Source organism: Fusarium subglutinans (assembly GCF_013396075.1).
Source record: "Fusarium subglutinans strain NRRL 66333 chromosome Unknown NRRL66333_c0000342, whole genome shotgun sequence".
NCBI classification, from domain to species: domain Eukaryota; kingdom Fungi; phylum Ascomycota; class Sordariomycetes; order Hypocreales; family Nectriaceae; genus Fusarium; species Fusarium subglutinans.
In genome coordinates this window covers 16,199-31,693 of record NW_023502405.1, presented here as the reverse complement: position 1 = coordinate 31,693, position 15,495 = coordinate 16,199, and the positions used below count along the sequence as shown (strand labels likewise).

The following is a 15,495-nucleotide window of genomic DNA, read 5'->3' as shown; positions in this document are numbered from 1 at the left end:
AACTAAAATTAAGTATTTTATTAAGTATTATAATATAACTTTTAATTTCTTTATTATTTAACTACTTAATTTACTTAATTATTTTTAAGACCTTTGTCCGTGGGGTCTTAAAGATATCCCTTTGCACACCTGAAATAGGTGTCTGTCCAGATACCAAGCCCGTCATACTACCAATCCTTCTTTCCTTCTTGACAGGGCGCTGGGCAAGTCCACGCAATACGTCTTTGGTCAAGTTCTGTGAACTAACCTTGACGCCGGCGCGAGGAGCCAATGCCTGGCGACTTTGGTCAGACAATTGCTCAAGGTGCTCTACCTCAACAGTGTCATCCTGTTGCTGAGACTGCTCTGGTTCAGGCGTCTTCTGCTTGGATGCGTTCTGTTCAGGCGCATTTTGAATGACCTCCGGCGCATCTGTTGCCTGTTGCTCAGACCTCTCTGGTTCTGGAGTCTTTCGCTTAGGGACAGGTGGCTCAGGGGTAATGTCCTCCTCTGCGGGTTTCGGATTGATCGTTTCCTGCACGATTCTAACATCATTGCGAGGCGCCGAAGGATCTGTTCCCAGCTCGGGACTATTGGTAGCGCCACGGGGGTCGATGACAGTCGCTCCAGGAGGGCGAAGCCTTTCCGGATGACTCTGTACAACGGCACCTTGGTTGGGTGCTTCCTTGGACTGACGCAGCTGGCTCAATTCAGACTGCATGCTATCCAACTGCAGCTTCATATCAAGAATCAGCTGCTTCTGCTCTTTCTGTCCCTCAGTAAAGAGGTCTTGCAGTTGCTTCTGGCCGTCCCGCAACTCCTTGTTCTCTTTCCTTAGCTCTGAGAGTTCTGAAAGCATCTTCTTCTCTCGGAGAGAAGCATATACAGGGGATGCACGGCGTCCAGGAGGAAATGATTCGGCAAGAGTTGGTCCATAAGGGCCACACTCGTCCACCTCCTCGGTAACATGTGGAACAAACCCATCGAAATCGAGGTTGAGACCATCATCGAAAATGTTAGTCATGTCATCATCAACTCCACTCTCTACTTCAGGTAGAGGGCGGGCATCAGAAACGTCAGGGCGCACTGTCGCAGTGTGCTCTTCCTCGGCATCGTTGACATCACGTCCGTGACGGATTATCGGGAGACGACGAAGTCCAACATACTCCTCGTCACTAGAGTCCTCATCACCAGAGTCCTCGACAATGCGTTGACGGCGGCGCTTTGGGCGTCGACTAGAGTCATCGACAGCACTTACTCGACGCATCTGCTGTGGCGAGGAAGTCTCTTGATGAGACCCAGTATCGTCACTGGACGAAGCAGGATCTGAGTTCTGACTATCATCAGCGTCAGTTTCCTCCGTACCTTGCGAGGGAGAAAGCTGTCTATCTAAGAGTCTAATATGCCTGAATATACTCAGGTGTACCCATTGATATATAAGCGAGAGCCTTTCCTGTCGCGGTAACTCAGTACGAGATTCATCACGAGAACGAGAAACCTCGATCTTCCAAGCGAGCAGGGCCTCTTGAGTGCCATAGTTCCATTGAGGTTCGAAGTCCATAGAATTGACAACTTGAGCGAGGACATCAAGATCCCACTTAGTCACCGGAAGAACATTGCGGCCAAAGACACGAAAATATTCAGAATCCTCATCGGGCCTCTTCTTTTGTTCTTTTGGGACCGCCTCGCCGAGTGCATAGAGAATGTCCGAATGCCAGGACAGTGACTCCCCTCTGGCAGAAGCGCGTTCCCTTTCGGCCTTGTGCAAATCATGGTATGATTTGTCCAAGGACTTTTGTCCGTAACCTTGGATCTTGTCAAAGGTTCGTTGAATGACTGGGCAAGAAACCTCCACGGAGACTTCCCACGCAGTGCGAGAATCGAGCCGGCAAATGACTGCCCACCCCAAGGCTATGGCCAACGAAGCTGTGTCCTCCTCCCAGCATGGATGAACCATGATGCCAGAGAGAGTCTCACAGAATGTGCCTGCCATGATCCATCTATTGGCCACTTTTGATACTGGTTGGTATCGCAGGCCATAAACTGGCGACAAGAGTGCAATCGGTGTCGTCCGGTACAATCTGAGGGAGATCTTGAAGAGCAAGTACAACGCCGCGTATTGACACGTATTCAAGGCCTTGGAGCTCTCTTTCTTCACCTCAGACCGATTCCATTCCCTATCGACCGCAGTATTATCTTTGTCGCTCCAGTCATGTTTCTTAGGCCAGGGGACAAGCTCGTCGTAGAATGAAGGCTCATCTTGGCTAGAATAATTCAGCTCAGGATGGCGTTCAAGCATTTCACGGGCTTGTACTCGGCTCATGCTGTCCGCAGGAACCATCGAATCAAGCGCTGCCTTTGAAGGCCGACCTCTCTTCTTGGCGGGTTCATCTTGATGGGGTTGCGCAGCGCGTTTGTTCTGCGCGTTGCTCATCGTGTCGAGATTGTTGGTATTTATTTTCTTGGAAAAGGCAAAAAGCGTAAAGGTAATTCCTTGATGCGTCAGTATATCATTTGGTGATCTCGAGAGGCTGGCAGCGCTTACTTGTTTGTGAATGTTCTTTTGATGAAGAGTAAAAGTGATGCTGGCAGGGAGACAAAGCCAACAGGCATTGCCTCAAAGCGCTGACTCAGCACATGCACTGACTCTGCCACTGTTAACAACAAACGGTATTATAGCATTCCGTTGCACAGCGTATTTCCAACACAACATTCGCATCTCGAGAAACCGTAAGAATGAGAGCCTCCAACATGGATTTGCTAACCTAACTTTGATCAGCAATATGAACAACGATATCCGAGTCCACCACAAGCTCCACGGCCCCAACATCGATGTTGTTGCCGCCATTCTTGAGGGTCGCCCTCCCCAGTTCGCGCACGCCGATGCACAGCCTGGGTTTGACTGTCTGATTGTTGTCCTTCGGCGCATCTACAGTCATGTAATGCTTGACCTCGTCCCGCCTCCAGCGTGGATGCAGGCTTCAGAGGAAGCGAACCCGATCTTGCGCCTGGCTTGGCACTTGTTCGGCGATGATGTCGTACAGAGGGAGGAGGCCATAAAGGCCAGACATGAAGCCTTCGGGGCTCTCAATGCCAAGGGCATCTCCCACAAGTCCTCTTTCGAGGAGATCTGTAGCTCGTCACTCATGAACAAGACCTTCTGGTCGCAAGATGAGTTCCGCCTCACAGACATCCTCCATTGCATTGACACGGGTGCAGTGGCTGATGGAACTCCAGATGACATTGCCAGCACAAGTCTGCTGGAGCTCAATCACGTTGAGACACCCGGTAGAACTTTGCAAGAGGTCGTCGATGACTCCTTCGGTGTTATCACTCACAAAGGGAAGCAAATCCTGTCAAGGCCAAATGATCCATGGATCGTGCGTGTTACTTACACGCCCGACTCTAGTGATACAGAACGCTTCGACTTGAACAAGCTTAGAACCCTTCACTTACCCATATGGAAACTGGATGAGCAGGATCCTGACATCTCATATCTAAACGTGGGGAAGAATGAATACTTTCTTCTGGCTGTTGTTCGCCTCAGGGATAACAAGCATCCTGGAGAGTACGTCCGTACTTATGGGATACACGGTTCCAACATTGTTGGTGAGCGCCAGCCACCTTCTATTGTTAACCACGACTGGTCTGTTAAGGATGGGCATGGAAAGTACATGCTGTTCTATGGATTCCAGACGATGAAGAGTGCGGGAGACCCCAGACGTTTCTCAGAGGTCGCCCCCCCAACCTTGACAGACAATGACGCCAAAAGGATCTCGACGATTGATCGTCACCTGAAGGACTTGTGGAAGTCAAGCCAGGAGCAGAAAGCTCAGCCGACGCCCCCAACGTCGTCAGCTACCCAGGTACATCAAAACCAGCCTTCGCAGGATGATGTAGACAAAGCTATGCCGGAGCCTCCGAGCCAACAGGAACCAGCAGACGCTCAGACTGCCACAGGTAGCCCCCGTATACGGGCGGCACAAACAAGCGAAGGTGAAGTTTCCAAGAGACGCAGCCGTGGCAAGAGGAGGGGCAAAGTTCAAGGAGATACAGGACTCGGCAGTGGCGAGCCACCTGGTTCACCCAAGACAGCACCTCAGCGAAAGGGCAAACCAGACCGATCCGAAGCTTCGCGCGATGCTCGCCGTGATGCGGCATAGAATCGTCGGGGATACTGCAAAGTCAACTCGGTTGCTGACACACGTGTGTTGAATTTGTTCACAGCAGGTGGCCGACTAGGATGAGCTCTTCTCATGGTTACTGACCTTCTAAAAGGTTGGGTGACCAGGAGTACGCTCGTTCAGTCCATGGATGACGAGGATCCAGCAGCACGGTAAGGCCTTGTCATATTCCGCAGAAGATTCATTAATACTAATGTCTCTATGAACCAGGATTTCCTTAGTCGATTCGCATAGCTATGTTATACCACAAGAAACTCGGGAAAAGGGGCATGGAAGTAGGAATGCCGTCTAACACCCAGGGACGATGTGGTAGCGGCCGGTTTGGAATACAAAGAAGACAGGGGCGGGAACGAAAGAACATTGGGTTTCATGATTTCTATTTTCCCCACCTGCTGTGAACAAATTCAACACACGTGTGTCAGCAGCTTGGGACCATTTCCTCCATCGTTCATTCTGAAACCACGCTAAGCGTCGTCAGTATCATTCTCTGTGTAATCAGTGCAGACTTCCAAATAATCTTCAATCAGCCTTGACCTATGGGTCTCGAGTCTACCTTATAAGCGTAATACCTAGTTCAAATACAGAAGCATCGATTTCATCCCTGCTTACGTCCCGATGACACTGTAAGGTGACACACTGGAGAGTTCATATCACTGACGCCATTACATTGACAAGGCTACACTTTCATGATGCCGCTGGCTGCCACTTGAGCTACGTCGGGAGCCAAAGCCACCAGTAAAAGAACTACTCCTGCTCTTTATGCGGAATTCAGGTTGAACTGCGGCAGGTTTCTCATTGGCATTGGCAATAGGGAAGACCGGACACATCCTCAAGTCACAACCCCTTCGATTTTGAACTCCTCAGCTGGAAATAACTATTTTGCCAGAGCCCTCGACGTCTTTCAATTCCATAACACCGTTCCGGACCCAGAAACAATCCTCCAATTGACTCCAACAGCAACCAACACAAACAAAGCAAAACAGAAAAGGCGGAAATGTGCATGTGTATCAAGGACGCTTAGTCGTATACATGTATATACTGCCAAACCATTCCATCTGGTACATCATGCATGCGTCATGGCCCAATCAAGCCTCTCGACTGTATCGAGAGGCAGTTCGATACTAGCACCCTTCCCAGAAACGATCTTCAACAGAGTGAATTCGGTTCTGATATTGGTGCTATCAATCCAGCAAATACCATTGTCAGATGGACTGACAGCAATAACTCCCTGAGGGTCTCTGTTGAAACCGACAAGTGCTACGCCAGGGTAGCTTATCGCCTCCTCCATCGGGAAGACAGAGTTGTCGAGACGATATGCTCCTAGGGCATTGAAAAGACGCTGGATTCTGGGATCAGCAGCATCCATCGCCTGCATAAACTGTTGGACTTCACCGGTGGATCCCAAGAGACTTACTATCTGACACATGGCAAAACGGTGCATCAGATGCAATCGAGAGTCACCAACCGCCCCGCCCAACGCTTCAAGAAGTAGCTGCGCGATGGAAGTTACCATCGACTTGAGCTCCTCCATCGCCTTCTGCAGGTGATGAAGTAAAGCCAACAAGTCTTTCGTATCTACAGACTTGTCTTTCAAGATGACAAGTAGGTTGAGAGCAACAGCTTCAGGACCACGAGTATCTTCCCAGGTCACAAGAGACACATCTCCAGACCAGGACGGAAAGATAACCCATGGTTGCCACTCAGCCGAGGTAAAAGAAGTACTTGCCGAGTCAACTAGTACTCTCTCTGCAACACGTTTCCAGGTATCAGACTCCACATTCGACGAAAGATGTCGTAAGAATGTGGAGGTCGACTGGATCTGCGTGTTGATGGTTTCTTCACGCACCTTGATGGAGGCATCTTTTTCGTCAGAAGCCTTTTCAAGCTCTGAGATTCTCTGATTCTTCCTTTCAAGGTCACGTATGTATCCCTCAGCAGTGAGCTGAAGAGCTTCATACTCCCCTGTCACTTTGCTAACCTTCTCATTTGCAGAGATGAGGCTCGCAGAGACATTTGAATGATCGATCTGGGTTTCAAGAAGCTTGTCAGAGACTTCTTGGACCCTCTTATCAAGTTCATTCTTCGCAGTCTGAAGACGTCCCAATTCAATGAGATGGTCATCGCGACTGGATTCCAATTCTGACCGTAGCCGGCCAATTTCAGCCTGGCCAGCCTCAGCACGCGTTTTATAATCTTCCAGGCCATTTTTGAGATCTTCAGATTCTTTCGTCAACAGTTTAATCTGATTACCCCGGTAGAGGTGGGAAGAGCCGAGTGCTTTGAGACTGGCTTTGGCCGCGTTGTACCTGCTCTCTAGGTCACGTTTCCCATCTTCGGCCGTCTGAGCTCGCTTCTCCGCATCTTCAGCCATCATCTGGGCTTTAATGACTTGAGATTTGAGGCTCGACTCGTTTCGCTTCGCCAGGTCTCGATCCAATTGCGGATATTCTCTTGTGGCCTTTTCAAGGTCTCGCTTGGCCTTGAAGAGATCCCGAGATTGCTGGTCAGACGTCTGGGTTAACTTCGCGATCTCCTTTTTGCTTGTCTCCAAGGCCTTTTTGCACCAATCACGCTCTTTCTTGTATTTAGTGATCAGGTGGTGATTTTCATCCATTGCCTTTTTAAGACCAGCAATCTCCTTCGCTGGATCGGACCTTTGGGCTGGCGGATTCGTGTTGGGAATCGCCAGTTCCCTCAGGGCCTTTTGTGCAGTTTCATTCGTCGCAGGGGTGACAGGAACACCCAATCCGCCATAAAACACTCGGGTGTTTTCACTTGACCCTGTGACGTACTCCACCACTCTTTCAGATGCTCTTCTTTGAGCTTCTTTATCTTGCAGATCAACGCCTGTCAGAGTTGTACTCTGGCCAGCTATGATTGCCTTCTTAGTAAGTCCAATGTCACCTTGATAGCGATTGATTCTATCATTGGTGACATCGATCTCCTTGAGAATGGCTACAGACTTGTTCCGTTTTACGGGATCATAGCCAGCCATGGTAGCTGAATCCTTCCCAGGAGGAGCGCCTGCCCTCAGAGCAGCTGTCGCACCAACGACCTTCTTGAGTTCATTCTCAAGCTGCTCGATTTGCGACAGCTGATCTTGGGGGAAGCTGTGATTAGCAGCAAGTGGTTTGGGCATGGCCACAGAATTCCTCGAGCTTGAAGCCATTTTGATGGAAGCGTGGAAGAATGAAGTGTTGGGAATGCGGGTTGAGATGACAGCACTTGACCTACTCGGCAACTCGACAAGGAAGGGGCGTCTACAGCGGTTCAGGGGCGCTTGCGGAAGGAGGAGTTCAGCCCCGTACATGCCCTGGAAGTCACACACGGTACAGTATCTTGAGTTCAGATAAAGCAGGTACATCAGCTCACGGGCAATGGCGGTGGTTCCAATTATTGATGCAGTCAAAGAACAGTTCACCTCGCATGTTGTTTAGATTTGGAGGGCCTCCGTCCCACTCGGGTACGGCGATCGGCAAAAGCTGCGACTACTTCCAATTGAAGAGTAGAGTTAAGGCTGTATCACCTACGAATTTCTAATGACCTTTCATCCAGTCGTTTGGACCATAACTTGTACTAAGGGCCAATGGAGCTGGCGCATCAATTGGATCACGGATGCCCCGACTCGCTGCACCGTCTTGTAATTCCCAATGAGACTGTAAGCTCACGTCAAAACAACCCGAATATGATGTAAAGTCTCTTCGGTATCAGTAGCACAAACACTGATCATTTATTAATTAATTCCAGACATTGCGCATTGGATCATGGTCAAACTGGCACGTGAGTGTTGTGTATGTACGTACCATGTCCGGGGTGGGCGTACCTTCCCTTCGACCCTGGCTTGAGATGAAGTTCGTTTTCCCTGCAACAACACACTCTCAAAGCAATCCAGAAAAATGGAAGCGCAACAAGAGACTAGCCGTGTACTGAACCTCCAACAACTCGACCTCATCCTCTCTCTCCTCCCTGACCCAGCCGGCGCAAAGGTCCTTCGTGATCAATTTGTGTCGGCCTGTAGGATTGTGGAGCGGAAAGAAGATGAGGCTGAAGCAATGCATGAAAGAGCCGAAAGCCAGTCTAAAGCCCTTCAGGTCCAACTTGAGAGGCTTAAGACTGAGCGAGAAGCCTTCCAAGAGCAGAAGAACCTGGAGACTGAGGAGCTCGAAGCTGAGCGAGTCAAGCTCCAGAATCTTGCCCAAACACTCAGTGAACAGTTCCGTAACCTTGCCACAAATGTTGGTCAAGTTTCAGGAAATGTGAGCGATTGCCAGAAGACTGTGGCAGAAAAGCTTGAAGGCTTTCGGGAGGACATCTCTGCTCGTGCTTCTGGCCGAGAAGAGAACGTCAACCAAAGCTTGAGAGACTTGCATAACTCTGTCAAAAAGAACACAGATGACCTGTCTACAGTGAAGGATAAGTCAATTGAGATGGCGACTGCTATGGCCTCTGTAAATGAAGAACATAAGCAGATCAAATCATCCCTCAACGCTGGTGTGACAATGGGAGGCATCAAAGTTGAGATTGCACCACTTGTCGAACTTGCCAACACCATCAAGACTGCAGTTCAAGGGCTACCTACAGTGGACTCCTTGGATACTAAATTTGCTCAGATTGGAGGTCTTGCTGAGAAGGTCAGCAGCCTCCAGGATAGAGTACTCGTCCTGGCTCAAGAGAACCAAACACTCAAGAATGAGAACGCGATCTTGACTGCCGAAAGAAATGATGCCAGTAATCTCTCAGAGCGGGCTAAGGCTGCACTTGAGGAGTATGACGAGGATCTAAAGGCAAAGGAGTCCAAGATCGAGGACCTCCAGAAATCCAATGATGATTTGCGGAATCGCCTAATCGAGGCAGGTCCGCAGATCTCTCAAGGTCAAGAGGCCAGGAGAAGGCTTGTCGCGGCTCAGGACTCACTACAAACGGCTGCGACTACCAGTCAAGAGCTCTCCAGGGCCAAAGGCGAGCTACAGCAGGCAGAGCGAACCGAACGGGGCCTGAATCAAAAGATCACAGACCTCGAGAGCAGACTTGAGTGCGAGAAGACGGCCCTTGATATCTGCTCTTCTCAGCTGACGGAGGCTTTGGCGAACCAAAGCGATGTCAACCGTGAGAAACAAAAGCTGGAGGACGACCTTTCAAAGGTTCGAACGGAGCTAAATGAGCTTCGCGCACAACAGGCCCTTGATCTTCAAAAGCAATTGAAGGATCAATACGCCGCTGTAAGCGAAGCGATGAAGACACAGCTGTCCGAAAAGCGCACTCATGAAGAAACTGTTGGTCGGCTGAGCGACTCGTGGTCTTCTGAGAAGGAAGCGCTGCAGGGTCAGATCTCTGCCAAGGCTTCTCTTATTGAGAATCTTGAGCAGCAACTACAGAAACTACAGTCGACAGTTTCTACACTTGAGCCCCTCCAAAGTGAGCTTCATGCTGCAAATGATGACGTGAGTCGTATGAATGCACTATTGGAAGAGTCGAACTTGAAGTTTCAGAACTCTCAAGCTAGAGTTACCGAGCTTCAAGGGGCGGTCAGTTCTTCTACAAATGAACTCGACCACCTCAAAGCTGAAAATGGGCGCCTTCAAAAGTCTGGTGAATCTGTGTCGGGGCAGCTCCGCACATCCGAGGACACCATCCAAAGCCTACAGAGGGAGTGCGAGAATCTGAATAAAGCACTGTCTAGCTTGCAAGATCAGTCTGTCAGAATCCCTGAGGGAGCAGCTGGAGAAGTCTCCAGGGTTTTCTACAGGGCTGCAGATGAGCTTCGCGATATCCCGATTGTCATTGACACCAACGGTTTGCTCAGCACACCGCAACTGGCGGCACAGCTCATCACGTTGATCGATTGGTACAATTGGAAGGAAAACCTGTTGACGTTTCTTCAATCCAGGTCTAATGACTGGGTTTGTGTTCAACAGATTATGGCTGGGGACAGCAATGGCAAGGCCAATGGCGACAAATGCAAGTACCACAATGATTGCCTATTGATGAAGGTGGCATCCTTGAACGAGTTGCCTGGTCTGAAGTTCATGATGACCAGATAGCTACAGGAGAATTCTTCTTCTGTTTTTTGGTCGTCTCCTATCTCTTGGTGAATGGTTTGCTGATGTGTTGGGTGACGGAACGGCAGCAAAGACAACTGGACGAAAGACAGGCCCATGGAGGCGCTTTTGCGATTATAAATGGAGTTACAAGGACATACGGTTAATGCCTACTATTTTACAGAATTTACTCCCTTATGCTCACCTCATGTGCCACCATTGTGGTCCCTGCCATCGTATCCTAACCACAAAACTGGAAGTGATGTTGGAATAACTTTGCGTGTTGTTCGTTTCGCGACAAAGCACTTGAAACAGTCTACGGTAATCAGACCAGGAATAATTATGCAGTTTGGAATGCGCATATAGATATAACAAAATAAACACTGGTCATTGATCATGGTACTAACTCGCGCCGGGCCCAGACGGGAGCGGACTCACGTGATCGGACATGATTGCCTGAGGTTCAGGCTGAGGGTCTTGCTCCTTCTTCCTTCCAGTTGCAGATTCCAATTTAGAGGAAAACATCATCAAACAAGATGGAATCTACTCACAGAGAACTCCAAGATTTTCCTGAAGCCAATGTTCCTCCTCCCGCCGAGCGCAATGCAGAAATGCCAATGCTCTGGGATGAGGGACATCGTAGTTTGATTGACGCCTGTGTAAGGTACAAATCGCTGCTTGAGCTCTTCCTACAGCTGAAAATGTTGGCCGATGTCCTTGATGACAACCAAACCATGAAGGACAACGAGTTTCCTGTTTTCTCGACTGTCAACGCCCTGCGCCACTATGACTGGACCATGTGTGAATTATTGCACAGCATGTCCGTTGAAGTGGTACAGAGCATTGTCAAGAATACCTTTGCCTTTGACGTGACGAATAGCAACATCGAGCCGTTTCGCCTGCCCTCAGCGCTGCTCGATGAAAAGACTCCTGGGGTTTACGTCGTTGGTATAAGAACGAGGGGTCACGGGGGCCAATTCTTGAACATCAACGAATTGGAGGTCCTGATTCGTGACATGAAGCTGTACGTCGAAGGGTACGAAGCCTATGCCAGACATAAGGGGTGGGCTTCCGCTAATATGACGCCGGCGGAGAGCAAAGCCATCAGCATGGTCAATGCTGTTGAGAGCCACAGTGGATCACAAAGAGGCCAGAATTCCGGTCCAATGTTCATTGAAAAGGCTGAAGAAGTCCCTAGGATCAGGGCCCTTATCAAGACATTCGAAGCTATGTGTGATAGGAGCCTTGATCCAACGGGGCAAGTTAACATATCGCAGAGCCCCTTGTATGTAGGGTGTTCTAAGGATCTGAACAAACGTATGGCGGTATACGCTAATCGTAACGTCAGGTACATCAACAAGCCCCTTGGTCTTACTGTTTGCATTCTCAGAAAGCACAACAGAGGGCCAGAGCTGGTAGTTGGGTGCGTTCTGAGGATTCTCAGAAAGGAACAACTGCCCATGGCAGAGCAGCTGGTCTGCACAATCGCTGGATCCCTGATATATCAGCATGGCTTCAATGCTGTGGAGACAGGAGGAACAGGATTCCAAAGCTTGCCAACCGATGCAGGCCTGAAAGACAATATAAAGTACATCATATGTGGTACTCGGGTCTTGGTCAATAACCTGAAGGATAGTCTTGGTGAGGTTGATCTACGTAAGAGATTCCTCAGCCATCTAGACCAGGCTTCAGGTGAAATAGTACGCCTGAAAGAAATATTGAAACGTTGTGAAGATGAAGTACAAACTCTCCCTTCTGGCGTAGATTTCGATCAGGTCTTGTCGCGCATTTCTGCTATCGTGCAAAGTGTGAGACGCAACCTTAAGGATAAACAAGATGCCCTGAAGTTCTGGAAACTAATGCTAGAAATTCAGAGGATCATCGTGGACGAGACCGGTGTGGGATTACACCTCATTGATCAAACCGACCGGGATACATGAATATCAATTGCTTACTTGGGGGTTGTTACGTAGTTTAGTAAACTGTCTTTGTCTTTCTTTCAATGGCCTTTTTCTACTGTGACAACGTGAATGTATGCATCATTAGGTATTAATCAATTTACTGGGTAGCTCTAATACTTGAATGTAGTGTCGTCAGTAAGGTCCCCCAGGGTCGGAACACAGGAATTATAATCGGTAGCTTGTACTTGGTGACATTTTACTACAGAGTTCAATTGGAATAAGTCACAGTTCAACAATAATGCCAGATAATAAGTAGTTTGTATTCGCATCCCAAAACTAAACATTCCCTTCCCGCTCAACATCTGTGTTGAGGATTTCGTAAAATGTCACATCCGACTCGAATTGGGATCGCCATTTGGCAACAGTAATGCCTGGGATGTATGTCCAATCATTAAAAAAGTGGTGTCCCTCCTTATTCCTGTCAAAGTCGCAAGAGATGCCGAACCCACAAGCCTTTTCTTTCTTCAAGTAGGAGTTGATGTTGATGAGCCGTGCCCGTCCAGCCTGTGTCAAGCCTAACCAAGTAGACATGACCTTATGGGAAAGACGGGGGGCATCCTGCTCATCTGGACTAAAGTTCTCAGTGACGACGAGATTATGAGTAAAAGCACTGACAAGGTGATCGGATATCTCCTCCATTGCCTCTGAGCTCAATTGGTTCGTCTCTTGTGCCACAGACACGGTATTATCAACACTGACACCGAGCTTGACGAGGCGATCCAAAATCTCGCCAATCTCTGTGCCAATGAGCGATACTTTGTCCGGAAAAACTCTCACAAGGTCTGAAAGAGTATCCTCGGGTGCACCGTCTTCATTCTGCTGTTCGACCATTTTTTGATGGCGCTTCAATAGGCCAAGATTCAGCCACATGGTTCCTTGCCGAGCCATTGAGCTACCAAGACCATGACAGCCACGAAGAACGGTGTTGTACTTTTTTCTGTCATTGAATACACTCTCATGTATCAAGACCACCTGATTCGTACTATACTTTAGCATAGCAGCAAGTTGCACCTTGACTCGACGAACCTCGGGTCTACAGTTAAGGGCTACGAACAGGGCTAGGCGATGGTCATACCCCAACAGAGAGACAACCGCTCTAAAGACCTCTGCCTCTTTATCTGCCAGATCCAGTCCGGACTCTGTGATCAGACGCTGAGTATGAAGTCTGAGCGACATCTCCTGAGCCCTCTGAGACTGACGAACAAAGCAATCAAGTGCCGCGCCAGGATCAATGCCCCAAGAGGCAATGTCAGCTAGTGACGCGATGAATCCGCCAAGCTGGGCATTTTCAACTAGACGGAGCCGAGATCCTCCTCCCTGTAGGAATTGTTCCAGCGGCACGCCAGCGGTGTAGACGATCCTCGTCGGGATCGATGGCTGACTAGCCCACCAGGACTGGAGACGGCGGTCCCCCATTGAAGCCCAGTGAGCTAGGTTAATGACCTGGCGACTGATTTCATCCCAGGCTTTCTTAAATATTCCACTGGTACCCAAGACCAGGTAAAGCTCATCAAAGTTTTGGATTTGCAGTGGAAGGAACGGCACCTCGCCCTGGAAGGTTATGAAGAGAATCTTCGGTCCCTGTTCCGAGCGCTCGAGGTGAAGAAGAGGATCGACACTGACAGTAGCCTCGACTGTACGGAACTCTACCGTTGGTTTCTCGGTGTCTCTCATCTGTTGTTCGAACTGCTCACGCAACCTCTCATCGAATGAAAGGATGAGACGTCGACAGTCTGTTCCTGCTCGAAGCTTCTCCAATATACGGCCAGCATAGCCACCGGGACCAGGCTGCACAATGATCCAAGACCCTGAGGTTCCGTCTTGCGGGCCACGGACAGATAGATCAACACTCGCTACCTGCTTGTCGGGCGCTAGGAAAGACACAACCTCAGAAAGGAAGTTGAACTCCTTCTCAGCTGACAAAGTCAGGACACGAATGTCGGTTTGATCCCAGCTGGAGGCTTGATCAATTGCCCACCTCACTGCGCCTAGCAGACACAAAGCGCAATCTGCGGGCATGAGAGGGTCGAGGCAAATGACCAAAACAACTTCGATCGGGAGTGCTTGACCCTTTTTCCAGGGCGGTTTTGGTGCAGTGACCCATTGGCCATTTCTCGCACCCTTCTTGGAGGCTCTGAGGGCATCGATGAGCTCAGAAAACGTCAATATCACGGGAGTGACCTTGCCGTCATCCTTCACTCCGATCCCCAACTCCTTTTCTCTAGCAGAAACAACAAATATCATTTCAGCGTTGAAGCGATTCGCTTTCATGGATATCTGTCGCACTGACTCCAACAGACTCACCTTACCAAGACGGTAAGGAGGTATCTGGATGTGGCCGAAGCGCACGTTGCCTCCATCCTCATCGCTCGACTCGTCAGAGTCATCGGTTGACTCGGCGAAGTCGACAATAGGCTTGAGGAACTTTTGAAGCTCTGAGAGCACGGGAGTAGACATTTTTCCTATATTGACTTGTTAACAAGAGACCGCGAGTTAGTGCTGTGTTGCGTACAGTGTTCTGCTTGGTGGTGGCTGTGATGGAAGTTGTGGGTTGAAATTAAATGACAAAGGCCGATGCGAGAGGTGTTAACACAGGCCGCTAAATGTTCGGTTAATTAGGCGGTAGACTTGTTTGATGTAATGAAATGCTACTTAACTGCCAGATTACCATTCTTGTGTAGTAGATGTCCTCAGGCTACATTGGAGATTGCTAAAGACCGTGGTTTACAGTAAGATTTTGATTCATACAAACTCAGGCAAAGCAAAAAAAACGTCTTTCAATGTGAAGATGGGACGTTTTCAGCGTCTCCACGGTAATGTACATTCTCAAGTGAAAGGTGATTGCTGTCTAGAAAACTGTAGCTCATATTCGATGTCGATATTACACCTGTTCACGCAAATTTCGCAACAGAGAAACGTACTAAAGATATCATCCCTTGGACGGCAGCAACTTTGCGAGATGGACTGGAGAGACCCTCCAAAAAGAGCCGTCACCTCATTGATTCCTTTTCCATGTTCGGGGTCACAAGACTCCACTGGGTAATGAAATCCGACATTGTCGGCATTCACAACGGCGAGTGGAAGTAAAAGGTCTCATAAACACATCACCCAAAAGAAGGGTCCCGAGCGGTGTCTAAGCACATGAGGTTATCCTGAAGACTTTGCCAACACATACACACTGGCAGCCTCTGCTATTTGGAATTCCAGATGATCTAGTGAAGCTATCGGAATCAAGGTGCCTTGTGGCGAGTATCTGTATTGACCATAATCTCATGTGCCCGGACCCGATTTTGTTGGGGCAATCTGAACTTCAACAAGTCTCCCAAACCTGAG

The 15,495-nt window shown here is 49.1% G+C and overlaps 6 protein-coding genes across 6 annotated transcripts; 3 read left to right on the top strand and 3 right to left on the bottom strand.

Annotated features, from left to right (window-relative positions):
• Positions 1–70: 70 nt before the first annotated feature.
• Positions 71–2,413, bottom strand: FSUBG_13438 (uncharacterized protein; the record flags this gene model as incomplete). Its single annotated transcript, XM_036678329.1, has 1 exon — positions 71–2,413. One exon carries the CDS (start codon positions 2,411–2,413, stop codon positions 71–73), a length of 2,343 nt encoding a protein of 780 aa, XP_036531108.1.
• A 349-nt stretch (positions 2,414–2,762) lies between these two features.
• On the top strand, positions 2,763–4,142 carry FSUBG_13437 (uncharacterized protein; the record flags this gene model as incomplete). The annotated part of the gene is made up of 1 exon (XM_036678328.1): positions 2,763–4,142. The coding sequence occupies one exon, from the start codon at positions 2,763–2,765 to the stop codon at positions 4,140–4,142; it is 1,380 nt and encodes a 459-aa protein (XP_036531107.1).
• Positions 4,143–5,226: 1,084 nt separating this feature from the next.
• FSUBG_13436 (uncharacterized protein) lies at positions 5,227–7,332 on the bottom strand (the record flags this gene model as incomplete). Its single annotated transcript, XM_036678327.1, has 1 exon — positions 5,227–7,332. One exon carries the CDS (start codon positions 7,330–7,332, stop codon positions 5,227–5,229), a length of 2,106 nt encoding a protein of 701 aa, XP_036531106.1.
• Positions 7,333–8,059: 727 nt separating this feature from the next.
• On the top strand, positions 8,060–10,204 carry FSUBG_13435 (uncharacterized protein; the record flags this gene model as incomplete). The annotated part of the gene is made up of 1 exon (XM_036678326.1): positions 8,060–10,204. The coding sequence occupies one exon, from the start codon at positions 8,060–8,062 to the stop codon at positions 10,202–10,204; it is 2,145 nt and encodes a 714-aa protein (XP_036531105.1).
• A 533-nt stretch (positions 10,205–10,737) lies between these two features.
• On the top strand, positions 10,738–12,141 carry FSUBG_13434 (uncharacterized protein; the record flags this gene model as incomplete). Its single annotated transcript, XM_036678325.1, has 1 exon — positions 10,738–12,141. The coding sequence occupies one exon, from the start codon at positions 10,738–10,740 to the stop codon at positions 12,139–12,141; it is 1,404 nt and encodes a 467-aa protein (XP_036531104.1).
• Positions 12,142–12,438: 297 nt separating this feature from the next.
• On the bottom strand, positions 12,439–14,619 carry FSUBG_13433 (uncharacterized protein; the record flags this gene model as incomplete). Its single annotated transcript, XM_036678324.1, has 1 exon — positions 12,439–14,619. The coding sequence occupies one exon, from the start codon at positions 14,617–14,619 to the stop codon at positions 12,439–12,441; it is 2,181 nt and encodes a 726-aa protein (XP_036531103.1).
• Positions 14,620–15,495: the final 876 nt, after the last annotated feature.